The sequence below is a fragment of the Oncorhynchus clarkii genome, chromosome 23 (assembly GCF_045791955.1).
Source record: "Oncorhynchus clarkii lewisi isolate Uvic-CL-2024 chromosome 23, UVic_Ocla_1.0, whole genome shotgun sequence".
Taxonomy (NCBI): Eukaryota; Metazoa; Chordata; class Actinopteri; order Salmoniformes; family Salmonidae; genus Oncorhynchus; species Oncorhynchus clarkii.
Window position 1 is genome coordinate 55,849,310 of NC_092169.1, and position 22,558 is coordinate 55,871,867.

At 42.4% G+C, this 22,558-nt stretch overlaps 1 protein-coding gene across 1 annotated transcript in view; it reads right to left on the reverse strand.

The window, feature by feature from the left end:
* Positions 1-1,853: 1,853 nt before the first annotated feature.
* Positions 1,854-22,558, reverse strand: part of LOC139381910 (transcription elongation regulator 1 like) — a 230,340-nt gene continuing 209,635 nt past the window's right edge. The window contains exons 7-13 of the mRNA XM_071125768.1: positions 17,544-17,635; positions 11,839-11,996; positions 10,301-10,385; positions 9,875-10,013; positions 6,833-6,925; positions 3,813-3,931; positions 1,854-2,642 (exon numbers count right to left, since the gene is read on the reverse strand). Of these exons, the coding sequence (XP_070981869.1) occupies positions 2,486-2,642; positions 3,813-3,931; positions 6,833-6,925; positions 9,875-10,013; positions 10,301-10,385; positions 11,839-11,996; positions 17,544-17,635 (843 nt within the window). The 3' untranslated portion in view covers positions 1,854-2,485. The remainder of the gene's footprint in view (positions 2,643-3,812; positions 3,932-6,832; positions 6,926-9,874; positions 10,014-10,300; positions 10,386-11,838; positions 11,997-17,543; positions 17,636-22,558) is intronic.

A 22,558-nucleotide genomic window follows, 5' to 3' on the forward strand; every position in this document is an offset into this window, starting at 1 on the left:
TCTTTCAGTACCGCCACACTTTCTCCACACAGAAGACACACAGGTTTTCCAGCTACCTTCGTGAACATATACTCCGACTCCCACCTTGTTTGAAACCCCCGGTTCTCAGTATCCACCTTCCGTTTTGCCATTTTTGATGGGTATCTGAAAGTTAATTTTACTGTGATGCTGACGACTGCTGTGCCAATAAATATTGAAATGAAGCAGCCTACTGCTCGGTGCGTCACCTTTGCATTGTGGGAAATGTAGTATTGGTGCGTGTAAAAGATCTGCGGGCTGCCGGCTTGCTGCGGGCCGGTTCTAATAATAAATCAAGATCATCCCAGGGGCCGTAAAAAACCTTCTTGCGGGCCGGATGTGGCCCGCGGGCCTTGACTCTGACATATGTGATGTAAACTATAGATAGATGTACTCTATAGATAGATGTAAACTATAGATAGATGTACTCTATAGATATATGTAAACTATAGATAGATGTACTCTATAGATAGATGTAACTAGATGTTAACTATAGATAGATGTAAACTCTGTTTCAGCGAGAGATAAAATAAGGTCCTGTCTCTTTACAGAGATAGAGATTTCATTATTGTTTTGCTCAGTGATAACGGCACTAATGGTATTCCTTAATTCACAGCACCGTTAGGATAACCAACGTCTGGCTGCGTCCAAAATGGCACACTATTCACTATACACACTCAAACACACTACTTTTGACCATAAAATATGCATTTTAATGGCAAGCATAGACGTGATAAATCTTGATCGGAGAGTGATTGGATCATCTCGATGGGATAATGACAACCACATGTTAGCACCAGGTATAAACAGGGCTAGAGATACACTTCTAGTGTCCATCCTTAGATTATATGTGATATGCATTGTCAATCTTCAAACTCCATTCTACTGTGCCCATCCATGCATATTGTGGTTATGAAGATGCAATGGGAGGACCCCAAAAGATATTGTTCTCCATCTAATTATGAAAGCTATTGTATCATTGAGAAGAACCCACCTGACCGAAAAGGTCCATTTTAGAAGGTTTTAATTAATCAAACTCACAATCTCACAAACATTGCATGTTTAAATTAAAATAAATAAATGAGAAAAACAACATATAACACACATTTTAAAGACACTGTTTTGTACAGTAAACTGTATTATCTGTAAAATCCCAATGTTCAGAAACAAACGAACAGTCCTTTAGAATCTTCGCACAACGTCTTCGACCTGTTACAGAGAATGCACTACGTATGACTTTCACATTAACCACGGTTTAAATGACAAATAAGCAACAATAACTTATCCTTTTACATCATAAGAAGAACCCACATCATAATAAACACAACATATTTTTTTTGGGGGGGGGGGGGGGCATTTACAAAATCCATCAATACACAATTACCATCCATTGATTCTCACAGATGCTGTGGAGAACCTTGTTTGAAATAGTTAGAAAATACCAATTGCTTTGCAGGATTGTTTTCTGTATATGTACATGATGTATTATATAATTGAGCATGGGCTGTGTGATTGTGTACACACATTGATATCTACATACAGGTCATGTGAAAACACAAAATAAATACAGAAATGATACTCAATTCATGTTTGTCACTGTGACTCAAAACATGAGAAATGTTGAATTTCAATATATACAGTAGCTTCAATATGAAACAGTATTCCATTTCTGAGAGTTAGCTGGATTACCTGCTTAGCATGTGGAGCCAAGCCATCTCTGACCCAGCTGACTGTAAATCTGGAGAAGAGTTGGAGTTTGCAAGGCAAATGACTGTCGGCTGCTTTCTCCCCTTTTAGACTGATTCCACAGGGATCCTGATACCTGTTCATTTGTGTTCCCCATGAAACTGCCGTCTCATTTATCAGACAGCTCTATCTATCCATTCATGGTATTCTGTATTCTGAGAGGCCTATTTCACATCCTGATGCCTCATCATACCTCCTCAACTCATCTTCCTCAGCCTCATACCTCCTCATCTCATCTTCCTCAGCCTCATACTTCCTCAGCCTCATACTTCCTCATCTCATCTTCCTCAGCCACATACCTCCTCTTCTCATCCTCCTCAGCCTCATACCTCCTCATCTCATCTTCCTCAACTCATCTTCCTCAGCCTCATACTTCCTCATCTCATCTTCCTCAGCCTCATACCTCATCATCTCATCTTCCTCAGCCTCATACCTCCTCATCTCATATTCCTCAGCCTCATACTTCCTCATCTCATCTTCCTCAGCCTCATACTTCCTCATCTCATCTTCCTCAGCCACATACCTCCTCATCTCATCTTCCTCAGCCTCATACTTCCTCATCTCATCTTCCTCAGCCACATACCTCCTCTTCTCATCCTCCTCAGCCTCATACCTCCTCAACTCATCTTCCTCAACTCATCTTCCTCAGCCTCATACCTCCTCATCTCATCTTCCTCAGCCTCATACCTCCTCATCTCATCTTCCTCAGCCTCATACCTCCTCATCTCATCTTCCTCAGCCTCATGCGGTTCTCTTTATCTCTCTTCTTTAACCCATTGATGAATTGGTTGAAGAAGTGCTCTTGGTCTTTCTTCTTCAGCACTTGCTTGAAGCGCTGGTCACGGCCGTACTTAACAGAAAAGTCTTTGAAAGTTGACCTGGAAATAGAGAAAAGAAGAGATCAGGGAGGGAGGGAGGGAGGGAGGGAGGGATGTCTTCACAGGTTTAAATATAGTAAAGACTAGAGCTACTGGGTTTTATAATTTTTTTTAAATTGTTAGACAATTGTGGTTTTGAGACATGCAAACATGCATAACTGTAGTTAACATTTTAGAGAAGCTCTGAAATTGTATTTTTATTTTTGTATATATAATCAGTTATTAACAACAGTTATGAAAAGGAATAAGCAAGAGTTATGACAAGTTAAATGTGAAGCCATAGAATACAGAGAACTCTGTCCGCGGGGTTACAGTAGTCATCACCTAAAGAGAGAGGTAGTCAGGTGTAGAAGAAGTAAGGTCATGAAGACAGAACACTCTTTGTCATCGTCACCGTGGTTGATTAAAGGGGAAAGCTAAATGACAAGCCACAACATGCTGACAACAAGCAATCCTCTTATCCATCGGCTTATTTCAGTTTTAAATGATATAAAAATCACTTTTCCTCTTATCCGAAGTCGACACCTAATATTTTACTCTTCTTAGACTAACTTGATCAATGTTGTGAATTTAGCGTTGTTATTTGATTTGTTGAGCTTGATGTAAAAAGCATTCGTAATGCATTGCTCATCTATACAGGTTCGATGAAGTTGTTACAAGTTAATATTGGATTATAAACAGGACCAGTCAAAAGTATGGACACACCTACTAATTAAAGGGATTTCCTTTATTTTTTAAACTATTTTCTGCATCAAAACTATGAAATAACACATATGGAATCATGTAGTAACCAAAAAAGTGTTAAACAAATCAAAATGATTTGAGAAACAGAGCAAACAGATTTCCACCGGTCTAATGTCCATTGCCAAGAGTGTGCAAAGCTGTTATCAAGGCAAAGGGTGACTATGTGGAAGAATTTAAAATATAAAATATATTTTCATTTGGTTACTACAATGTACATGATTCCACATGTGTTATTTCATAGTTGTGATGTCTTCACTATTATTCCACAATGTAGAAAATAGTACAAATAAAGAAAAACCAACGAGTAGGTGAGTCGTAACTTTTAGTATGAAGCTATTTTGTATGAAGCTATTATGAAGCTTAGTTGAATAGTTAAGTCCCCTACTGTACTTGTAATTCTATTACACAGTTAGCTTCAGGTTTTACCTGGATGTGATTTTCGACTCCTCTAGAAGTTTTCTATACTGGTCTTTTGCTTGCAGCAGTTTGCTCTGTTTCTCCTTGTGTTCTTCCTTCATCCTCACTTTGACAAACTGCTCAAACACCTGGAGATGAGGAACACAGTCATGATTGGCACAAGAAAAATGACTTTGAAGATCATTTTCAAGACAAAGACGACGGCTGTTTCCTAATCCTCTTTACTGTCGACTTAACTCCTCTCACGTTCACTGACAGGATCAAATCAAATCAAATCAAATCGTATTGGTCACATACACATGTTTTTCAGATGTTATTGCGGGTGCAGCGAAATGCTTGTGTTTCTAGCTCCAACATTGCAGTAATATCTAATAATTCACAACAATACACAGACATATAAAAGTAAAATAATGGAATTAAGAAATATATAAATATTAGTACAAGCAATGTCAGAGTCCGGAGTGTGAGTATATATATATATATATGTGTGTGCAGTATATGTAATGGGATGTATAGACAATAGGGACAGTATGTGGATATAATATGCAGTATATCTGAAGCATACTTGGAAAGGATACTATATGTACAGCAATAGTTGAATAGGATGGACTTGACTAGAATACAGTATATACATATGAAATGGGTAAAACAGTATGTAAACATTAATAAAGTGACCAGTGTTCCATGTCTATGTACATAAGGCAATGTGTCAGGTAACCTAGTGGTTAGAGCGTTGGACTAGTAACCAAAAGGTTGCAAGATAAAATCCCCAAATTGACAAGCTAAAAATCTGTCATTCTGCCCATGAACAAACCCCCTGTTCCCAGGCTGTCATTGTAAATAAGAATTTGTTCTTAACTGACTTGCCTAGTTAAATAAAGGTATAATGCAACATGACAAAAAACCTCAAGTCATCCCAAAGGTTTTTTGTTTTACTAACTAAATGCTTTCACCAAGGACAGGACACAAATGACAGTATTGATATAATGGGAGCAAATCCATTAGGAGTCTGCTGAGCTGACCGTACTCGTATTCCTAATCCTATCCATAAATTAACACTTGAAAGTCGGATCGGATTTGCCTAAGTAGATGTTATCAAAACACCTATCTCCCTGCATGTTTAGAGACCAAACAACTGCAGATTAGGAGCAGCGCGCAGAGCGGTTTGTGTCTGTGTCCTCAACTTGCAGATGACCAACATAAACGTTTGCTGTCACTTAGTTAGGATGAACATCGGCGGGTCATCTTTTTTCCCTACCCATGGCCCGCTTGCTATTTATTATGCACATTGATAGCTTGTTAGATATTATGCACATTGATAGCCTGTTAGATATTATGCACATTGATAGCTTGTTAGATATTATGCACATTGATAGCATGTTAGATATTATGCACATTGATATCTTGTTAGATATTATGCACATTGATAGCTTGCTATATATTATGCACATTGATAGCTTGTTAGATATTATGCACATTGATAGCTTGCTGTATATTATGCACATTGATAGCTTGTTAGATATTATGCACATTGATAGCTTGCTATATATTATGCACATTGATAGCTTGTTAGATATTATGCACATTGATAGCTTGTTAGATGTTATGCACATTGATAGCTTGTTAGATATTATGCACATTGATAGCGTGTTAGATATTATGCACATTGATATCTTGTTAGATATTATGCACATTGATAGCTGGCTATATATTATGCACATTGATAGCTTGTTAGATATTATGCACATTGATAGCTTGCTGTATATTATGCACATTGATAGCTTGTTAGATATTATGCACATTGATAGCTGGCTATATATTATGCACATTGATAGCTTGTTAGATATTATGCACATTGATAGCTTGCTGTATATTATGCACATTGATAGCATGTTAGATATTATGCACATTGATAGCTTGCTATATATTATGCACATTGATAGCTTGCTATATATTATGCACATTGATAGCTTGCTATATATTATGCACATTGATGGCTTGCTATATATTATGCACATTGATAGCTTGCTATATATTATGCACATTGATGGCTTGTTATATATTATGCACATTCATGGCTTGCTATATATTATGCACATTGATAGCTTGCTATATATTATGCACATTGATAGCTTGCTAGCTAGCAAATGTCCTCGCCATTGTGATTTATCACAGTAGCAGACAAACAGGAGGCAGCAGCAATCTAAAACAATCAGACCCAAACATGGGTGGAAGAGAAGTGATTGGCTGAAATTATGAAGCGAAGCAGTAGACAGAGAAACACAGCTTCCCTCTATCCAATCAGAACGGCAGGATCAACGTACATTCCACCCTCCTTCTCTTTACAGACAAGCAAACTAGCCAATTGACTTATTTAGGCCACATAGCACCTTGCACTTGATTGAAGGATGCACACAACCATCCCACATTTTTTTTTTTTTGGGGGGGGGGGGGGGGGGGGGGGGATCATGGATAATTACAAAAAATACTTGGATCATAATCGTATCAGGAAACTTGCCCCTTAGTTGTTCGTATTGTCTTACTTCAAGGCACACCCCTAATGTCCATGCTGTCTTGTACTTTATAGGTTAATTTGGATTGGTAATTTCTGAGTCAACCTCATTCACAATCTGTCAATCATGACCAATTAATCAATCATTAGTAATTATTTAATCATAGCAAATGATTAACTAATGATGAAAACAAGAAACCAATCATGACCAATTAACCAATCATGACCAACCGATAAATCAATCATGACCAATTAACCAATTATGACCAACGAATAAATCAATAATGACCAATTAACCAATTATGACCAACCAATAAATAATCATGACCAATTAACCAATTATGACCAACGAATAAATCAATAATGACCAATTAACCAATTACGACCAACCAATAAATAATCATGACCAATTAACCAATTATGACCAACCGATAAATAATCATGACCAATTAACCAATCATGACCAACCGATAAATCAATCATGACCAATTAAAGGAGGACAACCAGCAGAGTTCACCTGTTTCCTCTCCTCTGCAGAGTTTAGCAGGAGATACCGTGGATCAAACACGATCTTGTGCAGTTCTTTCTCCCATGTGGAAAACGCTGAAACCTGAAGAGAAGAGAAAACATATTTAAGAAAACATTCAGTACATCCAACCTGTTACATGATGTAGGTCTTTCCATCATTCATTCAACCTGTTACATGATGTAGGTCTTTCCATCATTCATCCAAACTGTTACGTGATGTAGGTCTTTCCATCATTCATCCAACCTGTTACATGATGTAGGTCTTTCCATCATTCATCCAACCTGTTACATGATGTAGGTCTTTCCATCATTCATCCAACCTGTTACATGATGTAGGTCTTTCCATCATTCATCCAACCTGTTACATGATGTAGGTCTTTCCATCATTCATCCAACCTGTTACATGATGTAGGTCTTTCCATCATTCATCCAACATGTTACATGATGTAGGTCTTTCCATCATTCACCCAAACTGTTACATGATGTAGGTCTTTCCATCATTCATTCAACCTGTTAAATGATGTAGGTCTTTCCATCATTCACCCAACCTGTTACATGATGTAGGTCTTTCCATCATTCATCCAACCTGTTACATGATGTAGGTCTTTCCATCATTCATCCAACCTGTTACATGATGTAGGTCTTTCCATCATTCATCCAACCTGTTACATGATGTAGGTCTTTCCATCATTCATCCAACCGGTTACATGATGTAGGTCTTTCCATCATTCATCCAACCTGTTAAATGATGTAGGTCTTTCCATCATTCATCCAACCTGTTACATGATGTAGATCTTTCCATCATTCATCCAACCTGTGACATGATGTAGGTCTTTCCATCATTCATCCAACCTGTTACATGATGTAGGTCTTTCCATCATTTATCCAACCTGTGACATGATGTAGGTCTTTCCATCATTCATCCAACCTGTGACATGATGTAGATATTTCCATCATTCATCCAACCTGTTAAATGATGTAGGTCTTTCCATCATTCATCCAACCTGTTAAATGATGTAGGTCTTTCCATCATTCATCCAACCTGTTACATGATGTAGATCTTTCCATCATTCATCCAACCTGTGACATGATGTAGGTCTTTCCATAATTCATCCAACCTGTTACATGATGTAGGTCTTTCCATCATTCATTCAACCTGTTAAATGATGTAGGTCTTTCCATCATTCATCCAACCTGTTACATGATGTAGGTCATTCCATCATTCATCCAACCTGTTACATGATGTAGATCTTTCCATCATTCATCCAACCTGTTAAATGATGTAGGTCTTTCCATCATTCATCCAACCTGTTAAATAATGTAGGTCTTTCCATCATTCATCCAACCTGTGACATGATGTAGGTCTTTCCATCATTCATTCAACCTGCTACATGATGTAGGTCTTTCCATCATTCATCCAACCTGTTAAATGATGTAGATCTTTCCATCATTCATCCAACCTGTTACATGATGTAGGTCTTTCCATCATTCATCCAACCTGTTACATGATGTAGGTCTTTCCATCATTCATCCAACCTGTTAAATGATGTAGGTCTTTCCATCATTCATCCAACCTGTTAAATGATGTAGGTCTTTCCATCATTCATCCAACCTGTGACATGATGTAGGTCTTTCCATCATTCACCAGAACCTGTTACATGATGTAGATATTTCCATCATTCATTCAACCTGTTAAATGATGTAGGTCTTTCCATCATTCATCCAACCTGTTACATGATGTAGGTCATTCCATCATTCATCCAACCTGTTACATGATGTAGATCTTTCCATCATTCATCCATCCTGTTAAATGATGTAGGTCTTTCCATCATTCATCCAACCTGTTACATGATGTAGGTCTTTCCATCATTCATCCAACCTGTTAAATGATGTAGGTCTTTCCATCATTCATTCAACCTGTTACATGATGTAGGTATTTCCATCATTCATCCATCCTGTTAAATGAAATAGGTTTTTCCATCATTCATCCAACCTGTTAAATGATGTAGGTCTTTCCATCATTCATCCAACCTGTGACATGATGTAGATCATTCCATCATTCATCCAACCTGTTACATGATGTCGATCTTTCCATCATTCATCCAACCTGTTACATGATGTAGGTCATTCCATCATTCATCCAACCTGTTACATGATGTAGATCTTTCCATCATTCATCCAACCTGTTACATGATGTAGGTCTTTCCATCATTCATCCAACCTGTTACATGATGTAGGTCTTTCCATCATTCATCCAACCTGTTAAATGATGTAGGTCTTTCCATCATTCATCCAACCTGTGACATGATATAGGTCTTTCCATCATTCATTCAACCTGTTACATGATGTAGGTATTTCCATCATTCATCCAACCTGTGACATGTTGTAGGTCTTTCCATCATTCATCCAACCTGTTAAATGATGTAGGTCTTTCCATCATTCATCCAACCTGTGACATGATGTAGGTCTTTCCATCATTCATCCAACCTGTTAAATGATGTAGGTCTTTCCATCATTCATCCAACCTGTTACATGATGTAGGTCTTTCCATCATTCATCCAACCTGTTAAATGATGTAGGTCTTTCCATCATTCATCCAACCTGTGACATGATGTAGGCCTTTCCATCATTCATCCAACCTGTTACATGATGTAGGTCTTTCCATCATTCATCCAACCTGTTACATGACGTAGGTCTTTCCATCATTTCGTGTTTTTTGCTGCCTTTGCAGTTGCTGGTCCCTGTGTCCCTTGATGATTAGTTGCACTACAGGGATTTTGAGTCCCCATATTGCCACTTTGAAAAGTATGGTTTAAATTCCTTCCTCATGGAAAACTGTTAGAATCTAGGTCCGCCTCTGTGGCTGCATTTAGAGAGGCAGCCCAAATCTTGCATTTTTTTGTTCTTCACCAATTGGTCTTTTGACCAATCAGATCACGTCTAAAAAAACATCTGACGTGATTGGTCAAAAGACCAATTTAGTGGAAATGAAGTGCATTGGATTGTTGTATTCCGTTCAATATGCCTTTACCCCTCTTTCAAGGAGCATGTCCCTGAAGTGTGTGATGCGGAGCCCTAAGGGTAGAACAGTCTGATGAGGGGGAGAGTCACATGTCTCTGCGCCTGCCCTCTCTCTCAGGTCCTCATTACCATCCGCAGGTTCCTCCAGTCTGAGGAGGACAGAGACACACAATCAGTTCTAGGATGCATCTCAAAAAGGAAACTCTATTCCCTAGATAGTGATCTCCTCTTGACCAGGGCCCAAAAGGCTTTGGTCAAAACTAGGCTACTGTACTGTACAGTGGTATTTGTACAATACAATATTTTTTTTTTTTTTTTAATTTTACAAAAAAATACTTCAAAATGAGATTATTATTCTGTAGAGAAGTATCATTGTAATGTTAAACTATGAGTATGGTTAAGATGGGGGGGGGGGGGAAATAACTTTGACACTCACTTGTTCCTCTTGGTTTTTGAATAATGTTCATCTTCATCATCAGCATCATCGTCATCGGCAGACGGAGAGTTAGAACCATCCTCTGCTGAGATAACGGACACACAGACGGAAGCATAGCACACATCCTTTTTTTCGAGTGGACTCCAACAGACGCATAGTGTAACAAACATCCTTTTTCAATGGACTCCGTCTTCATATAATTGGTCATTAAAAACCACTGTGAGAGAGAACCTATCAGACTAGAGTAGCATTACTGCTCACTGTCTTATCAGCCATAAGTCAATGTTCAGTTCATCGGGGGTTGTCCACATATTTACCAAAGTTAATTTGCCAGACATGCTTTGTTGGAACAGTGAGGTTCGGGTATAAGGTCATCGATACATAATCAGCTGGTAACTGCAATAAGGCTAAATCAATAAAGACAACCCGACCTCTGGGAAATCTAGTCCGGGGAGATATCATCGCTGACAAGATCCAATGTAATCCAATATTTACAGAGCCAGCCACACACAGGACTTCCATATGATCTATTCTAGTAGAACACAAAAGAGATGGGGTGCATCCCAAATGAGACCCTAATACCTATATAGTGCACTTCTTTGGACCGGGGACCATAGGGAACAGGGTGCCTTTGGACGAGGGCCCATTGGGAATAGGGTGCCATTGTACGAGGGCCCATTGGGAGGAGGGTGCCATTGGACCAGGGCCCATTGGCAATAGGGTGCCATTGGACGAGGGCCCATTGGGAATAGGGTGCCATTGGACGAGGGCCCATAGGGAACAGGGTGCCATTGGACAAGGGCCCATAGGGAAAAGCATGCCATTGGACCAGGGCCCATAGGGAATAGCATGCCATTGGACCAGGCCCATAGGGAATAGCATGCCATTGGACCAGGCCCATAGGGAATAGCATGCCATTGGACCAGGGCCCATATGGAATAGGGTGCCATTGGACCAGGGCCCATAGGGAATAGGGTGCCATTGGACCAGGGCCCATAGGGAATAGTGTGTCATTGGACCAGGGCCCATAGGGAATAGCATGCCATTGGACCAGGCCCATAGGGAATAGCATGCCATTGGACCAGGACCATAGGGAATAGCATGCCATTGGACCAGGGCCCATAGGGAATAGCATGCCATTGGACCAGGGCCCATAGGGAACAGGGTGCCATTTAAAATGCAACCATGAGATGGTTTCACATCCTAAAGGTTCCACGTTCCATTCCTGATCATCTCCTTCAATGAACAGAGACATCATGATCCTCTGGTGGTCTGTGATCGACAGGCAATGGAACTGACACACTGTATATAGGATCTAGTATATCAGGCCATTTTATTGGCCTCCGTATTAACAGATCATTAAAAAACATGTTTATTAACATCATTAGAAAAATAGCGGACTGATAATGAGCTTCTCGGTTCCATCTAAAGCCACGGCCTGGTAAATACCCGCTTTAACATGAAGTAGAGTCCTAACGAGGCCCAACTAAACGGCGGGATGAAGACAAGCCAACGGGGAAGAATTACCACAAACTTACTGGACAAAGAATCCTTTTTGCGTTTATGTGGAGGATCTTCTATAATCCTGTTGAGATCCTCTCCACGGTCCTTCAGATCTATCGGCTGATCCCAAACAGAGAGCTGTATCGTTGGGTTGAAGAAAAATACTCTGTCGTCCCCCGTCCACACCACACACCTGAAGAGAAATGATCATAATAATGTAAGGATGAGAGTTGAATTAGTCATGCCTGTCCTGTTCCCAACTGGTGTGTGTCAACGCAAGATAGCTGAGATGGTGTTTGCCTGTCAAGAATAAAATGTGTGTTTTGTAGACTAGAGAGCCAGTATGCTGCCTTTGTTAGTTCTTAACTTTTCTTTTAAAGTTGATGCTCCACTCTCTGAACCCTTCAAACGTCAATAATAATAACATTCTAAACACACATCTGGGGAGAAGGCGGGCAGAACCAGAAGTATTCTATGACATGATAAACAACAGTATTACAGGAAATGATCTGGGGAGAAGGAGGGCAGAACCAGGAGTATTCTATGACATGATAAACAACAGTATTACAGGAAATGATCTGGGGAGAAGGAGGGCAGAACCAGAAGTATTCTATGACATGATAAACAACAGTATTACAGGAAATGATCTGGGGAGAAGGAGGGCAGAACCAGAAGTATTCTATGACATGATAAACAACAGTATTACAGGAAATGATCTGGGGAGAAGGAGGGCAGAACCAGGAGTATTCTATGACATGATAAACAACAGTATTACAGGAAATGATCTGGGGAGAAGGAGGGCAGAACCAGAAGTATTCTATGACATGATAAACAACAGTATTACAGGAAATGATCTGGGGAGAAGAAGGGCAGAACCAGAAGGGTGCTACCTGCTGGGGCTACCCGCTGGACCTACCCACTGGACCTACCTGCTGGTACCCGCTGGACCTACCCGCTGGACCTACCTGCTGGACCTACCCGCTGGACCTACCCGCTGGACCTACCCGCTGGGGCTACCCACTGGACCTACCCGCTGGACCTACCCGCTGGACCTACCTGCTGGGGCTACCCGCTGGACCTACCCGCTGGACCTACCCACTGGACCTACCAGCTGGGGCTACCCACAGGACCTACCTGCTGGACCTACCTGCTGAACCAACCTGCTGGACCTACCTGCTGGACCTACCTGCTGGGGCTACCCGCTGGACCTACCAGCTGGGACTACCCACAGGACCTACCTGCTGGACCTACCCACTGGACCTACCCGCTGGACCTACCCGCTGGGGCTACCCGCTGGACCTACCCGCTGGACCTACCCGCTGGACCTACCTGCTGGGGCTACCCGCTGGACCTACCCGCTGGACCTACCCACTGGACCTACCAGCTGGGGTTACCCACAGGACCTACCTGCTGGACCTACCTGCTGAACCTACCTGCTGGACCTACCTGCTGGACCTACCTGCTGGGGCTACCCGCTGGACCTACCAGCTGGGACTACCCACAGGACCTACCTGCTGGACCTACCCACTGGACCTACTTGCTGGACCTACCTGCTGGACCTACCTGCTGGACCTACCCACTGGACCTACCCACTGGACCTACCAGCTGGGGCTACCCACAGGACCAATCTGCTGGACCTACCCACTAGACCTACCCGCTGGGGCTACCAGATGGACCTACCCGCTGGGGCTACCCGCTAGACCTACCAGCTGGGACTACCAGCTAGACCTACCAGCTGGACCTACCCGCTGGACCTACCCGCTAGACCTACCCGCTGGACCTACCCGCTGGGGCTACCCGCTGGACCTACCCGCTGGGGCTACCCGCTGGACCTACCCGCTGGGGCTACCCGCTGGACCTACAGTGCCTTGCGAAAGTATTCGGCCCCCTTGAACTTTGCGACCTTTTGCCACATTTCAGGCTTCAAACATAAAGATATAAAACTGTATTTTTTTTGTGAAGAATCAACAACAAGTGGGACACAATCATGAAGTGGAACGACATTTATTGGATATTTCAAACTTTTTTAACAAATCAAAAACTGAAAAATTGGGCGTGCAAAATTATTCAGCCCCCTTAAGTTAATACTTTGTAGCGCCACCTTTTGCTGCGATTACAGCTGTAAGTCGCTTGGGGTATGTCTCTATCAGTTTTGCACATCGAGAGACTGACATTTTTTCCCATTCCTCCTTGCAAAACAGCTCGAGCTCAGTGAGGTTGGATGGAGAGCATTTGTGAACAGCAGTTTTCAGTTCTTTCCACAGATTCTCGATTGGATTCAGGACTGGACTTTGACTTGGCCATTCTAACACCTGGATATGTTTATTTTTGAACCATTCCATTGTAGATTTTGCTTTATGTTTTGGATCATTGTCTTGTTGGAAGACAAATCTCCGTCCCAGTCTCAGGTCTTTTGCAGACTCCATCAGGTTTTCTTCCAGAATGGTCCTGTATTTGGCTCCATCCATCTTCCCATCAATTTTAACCATCTTCCCTGTCCCTGCTGAAGAAAAGCAGGCCCAAACCATGATGCTGCCACCACCATGTTTGACAGGGGGGACGGTGTGTTCAAGGTGATGAGCTGTGTTGCTTTTACGCCAAACATAACGTCTTGCATTGTTGCCAAAAAGTTCAATTTTGGTTTCATCTGACCAGAGCACCTTCTTCCACATGTTTGGTGTGTCTCCCAGGTGGCTTGTGGCAAACTTTAAACGACACTTTTTATGGATATCTTTAAGACATGGCTTTCTTCTTGCCACTCTTCCATAAAGGCCAGATTTGTGCAATATACGACTGATTGTTGTCCTATGGACAGAGTCTCCCACCTCAGCTGTAGATCTCTGCAGTTCATCCAGAGTGATCATGGGCCTCTTGGCTGCATCTCTGATCAGTCTTCTCCTTGTATGAGCTGAAAGTTTAGAGGTCTTGGTATATTTGCAGTGGTCTGATACTCCTTCCATTTCAATATTATCGCTTGCACAGTGCTCCTTGGGATGTTTAAAGCTTGGGAAATCTTTTTGTATCCAAATCCGGCTTTAAACCTCTTCACAACAGTATCTCGGACCTGCCTGGTGTGTTCCTTGTTCTTCATGATGCTCTCTGCGCTTTTAACGGACCTCTGAGACTATCACAGTGCAGGTGCATTTATACGGAGACTTGATTACACACAGGTGGATTGTATTTATCATCATTAGTCATTTAGGTCAACATTGGATCATTCAGAGATCCTCACTGAACTTCTGGAGAGAGTTTGCTGCACTGAAAGTAATAATTTTGCACGCCCATTTTTTCAGTTTTTGATTTGTTAAAAAAGTTTGAAATATCCAATAAATGTTGTTCCACTTCATGATTGTGTCCCACTTGTTGTTGATTCTTCACAAAAAAATACAGTTTTATATCTTTATGTTTGAAGCTTGAAATGTGGCAAAAGGTCGCAAAGTTCAAGGGGGCCGAATACTTTCGCAAGGCACTGTACCCATAAGAACATGTACGAACGCGCTACTGTAAGTCACTGAATAAAAGTGTGTTTGAAATGGCATATATGATTATATACTTGTATATTATACAGTGACATAATGTAAATAAGAAATACGTTGATGAATATATGCTCTATGTAGTAATAGGAGTATAACCACTGTAGTTATCTGTCACTTAGTCTGACATAATACGTTATAGAAAGTGCTAGAATCTAAATCAAATCAAATCAAATCAAATGTATTTATATAGCCCTTCGTACATCAGCTGATATCTCAAAGTGCTGTACAGAAACCCAGCCTAAAACCCCAAACAGCAAGCAATGCAGGTGTAGAAGCACGGTGGCTAGGAAAAACTCCCTAGAAAGGCCAAAACCTAGGAAGAAACCTAGAGAGGAACATACATCAATCTAACAGTTGATGTATTTTCAGTTGATGGTTTCTGAGGCAGATTTGTTCCTGTTGTCGTCGTGCATCACTTCAGAGCTCTTCCTCCTTAAAGACGTTATGTATTTAAAGCCACTGGAGGAGTATTACTAACAGCTGCTACAGTCTATGAATCCCTGGGATAATTCAATATGTCTTCACGCTCAACCATATCAAATGAATTGTGAAGCTTTACTTCCTGGTATTATCTGGTGGTGACTCGTCCCGTTATATGATATCATATTTCATTGGTATGGCTAGCTATCGCTCAGCCATGACATGATATTCACACAGCAGAAAGGTCTTTCAATATCTGGATAATATGTCACGATGAACGTCTCATGAGACTTTTCAATATTAGAATCATCAAACAAAACAGGTTGGATTCGATTTGTTTATCAAATCTTAATTTTTTTGTAATATTTTTTTTTTACAATTTGCTTTGTTAAAAAAACATGTATTTTAATCTAATAGTCATGAAATAAAAGCTGATGAATGGAAAAGGTTTAACACGTTACGGGTTATGGTTTAAAAAACTAACATGCCGTTTAGGTGCTGAGCTGAGAGAGTGTTGTAAAATGACAGGTTTCATGCAGTGCGTTTAACGTCTGCTCTCATCATCAACACACGCTGACGGATCAAAACGCTATTACATGTGGAGAACAACAAAACAAGTCCATTTTAAAACACAGATTGCACTACTCTGCAGACAGATATAGCTTGGCTTATTACACTATTGTCCCTGATATGAGTTGTTCATTGTCGGGACTGAAATTCCTTTTCTATCAAAGGTGTTGTTTTTTCTGTTGTTTTGAAAAGGGTTTTTACATACTGCGAGCGATTGATTATTCCTCACGTTGTGAAGACCATGATTACACTGCTTTCCTGAGACTTTCCTGGGACTACCCACTGGGACTACCCTCTGTGCTTTCCGGAGACTTTCCTGGGACTAGCCACTGGGACTACCCTCTGTGCTTTCCTGAGACTTTCCTGGGACTACCCACTGGGACTACCCTCTGTGCTTTCCGGAGACTTTCCTGGGACTAGCCACTGGGACTACCCTCTGTGCTTTCCTGAGACTTTCCTGGGACTACCCACTGGGACTACCCTCTGTGCTTTCCGGAGACTTTCCTGGGACTACCCACTGGGACTACCCTCTGTGCTTTCCGGAGACTTTCCTGGGACTACCCACTGGGACTACCCTCTGTGCTTTCCGAAGACTTTCCTGGGACTACCCACTGGGACTACCCTCTGTGCTTTCCGAAGACTTTCCTGGGACTACCCACTGGGACTACCCTCTGTGCTTTCCGGAGACTTTCCTGGGACTACCCACTGGGACTACCCTCTGTGCTTTCTGAAGACTTTCCTGGGACTACCCACTGGGACTACCCTCTGTGCTTTCCGGAGACTTTCCTGGGACTACCCACTGGGACTACCCTCTGTGCTTTCTGAAGACTTTCCTGGGACTACCCACTGGGACTACCCTCTGTGCTTTCTGGAGACTTTCCTGGGACTACCCACTGGGACTACCCTCTGTGCTTTCTGGAGACTTTCCTGGGACTACCCACTGGGACTACCCTCTGTGCTTTCCGGAGACTTTCAAGAATTATGACATCAGAAATAATACCCAGATATAAAATATGTTTTACAAGAAAAAGTTAAGAAAGTAGAGGCATGATTCCACTTTAACATTCATAGCAGATAATGTTTTCTGAACTTTAGCCAAATGTCTTTTTCATGTTTGGTGTCAGTGATGACTGGAATGGGACAGATTCCTAAAGAGCTGAAATGTTCTGACATGTTTATTCAAACATTGACCAATCCTGGCAAGAGAACGTTACCATGGAGATCCGGGAACAGGGGTGGAAGCTACAGGACGCTTGTCTTTAAGGTCAACGTCCTCTTCCTCCATGGGGACCTCTACCATCTCCTGCTACAACACACACACACACACACACATACACACACAGAGAGAGAGAGAGAGAGACAGAGAGAGAGAGAGAGAGAGAGAGAGAGAGAGAGAGAGAGAGAGAGAGAGAGAGAGAGAGAGAGAGAGAGAGAGAAAACACACACGCACACACACACACACAGAGAGAGAGAGAGAGAAACACACGCACACACACACACACACACAGAGATAGAGAGAGAGAAACACACACGCACACACACACACACACACACAAACACAGGTCAGAGGGCAGAATTAACGCAACGCACCATGCAGATACCATTTTCACACTGTGGATCATAAACCGTTCTGTGCTTGTTCAGAGAGGTGTGGCTTAATGTGTTACCAGGTCAGCATAGTACAGAGAGGTGTGGCTTAATGTGTTCCCAGGTCAGCTCAGTACAGAGAGGTGTGGCTTGATGTGCCTCTGTCTCTGTCTGCTATCTGACTCTGTCTGCTATCTGGCTCTGTCTGCTATCTGGCTCTGTCTGCTACCTGTCTCTGTCTGCTATCTGTCTCTGTCTGCTAGCTGTCTCTGTCTGCTACCTGTCTCTGTCTGCTAGCTGTCTCTGTCTGCTACCTGTCTCTGTCTGCTATCTGTCTCTGTCTGCTACCTGTCTCTGTCACTGTCTGCTACCTGTCTCTGTCTGCTACCTGTCTCTGTCTGCTACCTTTCTCGGTCTGCTACCTGTCTCTGTCTGCTACCTGTCTCTGTCTGCTACCTTTCTCTGTCTGCTACCTGTCTCTGTCTGCTATCTGTCTGCCTGCTACCTGCCTCTGTCTGCTATCTGTCTGCTACCTGTCTCTGTCTCTGTCTGCTACCTGTCTCTGTCTGCTATCTGTCTCTGTCTGCTACCTGTCTATGTCTGCTACCTGTCTATGTCTGCTATCTGTCTCTGTCTGCTATCTGTCTCTGTCTGCTATCTGTCCCTGTCTGTCTGCTACCTGTCTCTGTCTGTCTGCTACCTGTCTATGTCTGTCTGCTACCTGTCTCTGTCTGCTACCTGTCTCTGTCTGCTACCTGTCTCTGTCTACTATATGCCTCTGTCTGCTACCTATCTCTGTCTGCTACCTGTCTCTGTCTCTGTCTGCTACCTGTCTCTGTATGCTACCTGTATCTGTCTGCTACCTGTCTCTGTCTTCTACCTATCTCTGTCTGCTACTTGTCTCTGTCTGCTATATGTCTGTCTGCTACCTGTCTCTGTCTGCTACCTGTCTCTGTCTGCTATCTGTCTCTGTCTGCTACCTGTCTCTGTCTGCTACATGTCTCTGTCTGCTACCTGTCTCTGTCTACTATCTGTCTCTGTCTGCTACCTGTCTCTCTCTGCTACCTATCTCTGTCTCTGTCTGCTACCTGTCTGTCTGCTACCTGTATCTGTCTGCTACCTGTCTCTGTCTTCTACCTATCTCTGTCTGCTACTTGTCTCTGTCTGCTATCTGTCTGTCTGCTACCTGTCTCTGTCTGCTACCTGTCTCTGTCTGCTATCTGTCTCTGTCTGCTACCTGTCTATGTCTCTGTCTGCTACCTGTCTCTGTCTGCTACATGTTTCTGTCTGCTACCCGTCTCTGTCTGCTACCTGGCTCTGTCTGCTATCTATCTCTGTCTGCTACCTGCCCCTCTCTGCTATCTGTGTCTGTCTGTCTCTTTCTGCTATCTGTCTCTGTCTGCTATATGTGTCTGTCTGCTAACTGTCTCTGTCTGCTACCTGTCTGCTATCTGTCTCTGTCTGCCGCTATCTGCTACCTGTCTCTGTCTGCTATCTGTGCATCCAAAAAAGAATAACCTGAAATCAAATTGGTCTGACTTCAGCGTGTAGATATAGACGTGCATCCCAAATGGCACCATATTCCCTAAATAGTGCACTACTTTGACCAGAGCCATATGGGCCCCATGGGCCTTGGACAATAGTAGTGCACCAGATAGGGAATAGGGTGTGATTTGGGAACCAGTCAGAGCTGCAGTGGAAATGGTGGTGCATATCTCTGTATCTATTCTGCATTCGGACAACAAATTGATTGAGAAGGTGTTCATAGTGAATGGTACAATGAGCCCACTGAACACATGGTGGGATCGGTCTGTGTTGTAATAGATATTGAATTACATTAATGTACTGTGATGATTGCATGTCTCAAACCTCTGTCTGGCCTGAGATGGGGGTGGGGTTTTTGGAGGAGATTAAGTGTTTTCGAAAATCTCATTAACAAAAAGTGAATTGCATAGTTTGCAACAATGTAGTATGACAACAACGTCAACAATATGGACAAATCAACACAAGCTGAGTAGCAAAACTGAAGCGGTGGAAGGAGACTGTTCTGGATGATTTAAAGCACCAAACTCAATACTTTCTATTTATAACCCAGTGTGTCTTTACACGGCAGCCTAGTGGTTAGAGTGTAGGGACGGCAGGGTAGCCTAGTGGTTAGAGTGTAGGGACGGCAGGGTAGCCTAGTGGTTAGAGTGTAGGGACGGCAGGGTAGCCTAGTGGTTAGAGTGTAGGGACGGCAGGGTAGCCTAGTGGTTAGAGTGTAGGGACGGCAGGGTAGCCTAGTGGTTAGAGTGTAGGGACGGCAGGTAGCCTAGTGGTTAGAGTGTAGGGACGTTAGGTAGCCTAGTGGTTAGAGTGTTGAACTAGTAACCGGAAGGTTGCAAGTTCAAATCCCCGAGCTGATAAGGTACAGACAGATCTGTCGTTCTGCCCCTGAACAGGCAGTTAACCCACCGTTCCTAGGCCGTCATTGAAAGTAAGAATTTGTTCCTAACTGTCTTGTTAAATAAAGGTAAAAAACCATCCAGTTGTGTTTATTCACGGAGGAAAATGAACATTAAAATAATTTCACTTCTATTGTTTTTTTTAAAAATCCTGGGTTAATAGTGAAATAAGGAGTGTTGATTATAGTGTGACAAATGCTTTACCCTTGTAATGTCCACAACACCGTCCCAGATACAGCCAGAGCCGTTCAATTACTAAGGCAACGCATGACCAACCCCTTAGATTACTGAACCCCTTCACAGAGGGGGAGACGATTGGTCCCAAATGGCACCCTATTCCCCCTATGTAGTGCACTACTTTTGACCAGAGCCCAGGTAAAAAGTAGTGTACTATAAAGGGAACAGGGAGCCATTTGGGACTAATAAAGAGGCTGGTGTGCCGAGACTGTAGACGAACCGCCCCCACAGCATTCATTCGACTTTTAATGATTTACACATCCTCTCCTTCTGGGGGAGTTTTACTAATTAATACAGCTGGGAGGATTTTGCAAACAATTACCGGCAGAGGACTTAAATTGACCTCTCTTCCTATCAGAGCCAAGATGAAGTCGTGGTATTTGGACCCTAAATCTTACCGACTCTGTCCTGGTGCCCCTTTCCAACATCTAATTTGGCGAGCAGGAAGATGTTTTATGCTGGTAGGTAGAGTGAACAAAGCAGCATCAACCAAAATCTTCCAAACAGGAAGAACCAACCTCTTATCTCAGCACCCAGAAGCAGATCGGCTACTCAGCTGTGACGAGAGACTTCTCATTATCAGTGATGGAAAAAAGGACCCCAATTGTCCTACTTGAGTAAAAGTATAGATACCTTAATAGAAAATGACTGAAGTAAAAGTGAAAGTCACCCGGCGAAATATTACTTGAATAAAAGTCTAAAAGTATTTGGTTTTAAATGTACTTCAAAGTAAATGTGATTGCTAAAATATACTTAAGTATGGTAAGGTAAAAGTAAAAGTATAAATCATTTCAAATTCCTTATATTAAGAAAACCAGACAGCAACATTTTCTTGTTTTGTTTAATTTACGGATAGCCAGGGGCACGCTCCAACACTCAGACATCATTTACAAAGGAAAAAGGTGTGTTTAGTGAGTCCTCCAGATCAGAGGCAGTAGGGACGACCAGGGATGTTCTCTGTTTAGTGAGTCCTCCAGATCAGAGGCAGTAGGGACGACCAGGGATGTTCTCTGTTTAGTGAGTCCGCCAGATCAGAGGCTGTAGGGATGACCAGGGATGTTCTCTGTTTAGTGAGTCCTCCAGATCAGAGGCAGTAGGGATGACCAGGGATGTTCTCTGTTTAGTGAGTCCGCCAGATCAGAGGCTGTAGGGATGACCAGGGATGTTCTCTGTTTAGTGAGTCCTCCAGATCAGAGGCAGTAGGGATGACCAGGGATGTTCTCTGTTTAGTGAGTCCTCCAGATCAGAGGCAGTAGGGATGACCAGGGATGTTTTCTGTTTAGTGAGTCCTCCAGATCAGAGGCAGTAGGGACGACCAGGGATGTTCTCTGTTTAGTGAGTCCTCCAGATCAGAGGCAGTAGGGACGACCAGGGATGTTCTCTGTTTAGTGAGTCCTCCAGATCAGAGGCAGTAGGGACGACCAGGGATGTTCTCTGTTTAGTGATTCCTCCAGATCAGAGGCAGTAGGGACGACCAGGGATGTTCTCTGTTTAGTGAGTCCGCCAGATCAGAGGCAGTAGGGAGGACCAGGGATGTTCTCTTGATAAGTGCATTAATTAGACCATTTTTCTTGTCCTGCTAAGGATTCAAAATGTAACGAGTACTTTTGGTTGTCAGGGGAAATGTCTGGAGTAAAAAGAACATGATTTTCTTCAGGAATATAGTGAGATAAAAAAAAAAATGGTAAAAAAAAAAAAAAATCGTAAAGTACAGATACCCCCCAAAACTATTTAATTAGTACTTTCAAGTATTTTTATTAAAGTACTTTATACCACTGCTCATCATCTGACATCGATTATCAAAGTAGAACTCTTCCTCTGTTCCATCAAATCCATTTGTCATGTCTCACTACGACACACAGGACTAAAACCTTGATATCAGCTGGTGTGGTTGGATGTGGCCTAGATCTGGTAGAGGTAGTTATGCCACAGCTTCAGTGTAAGTCAATGAACATTGTTGT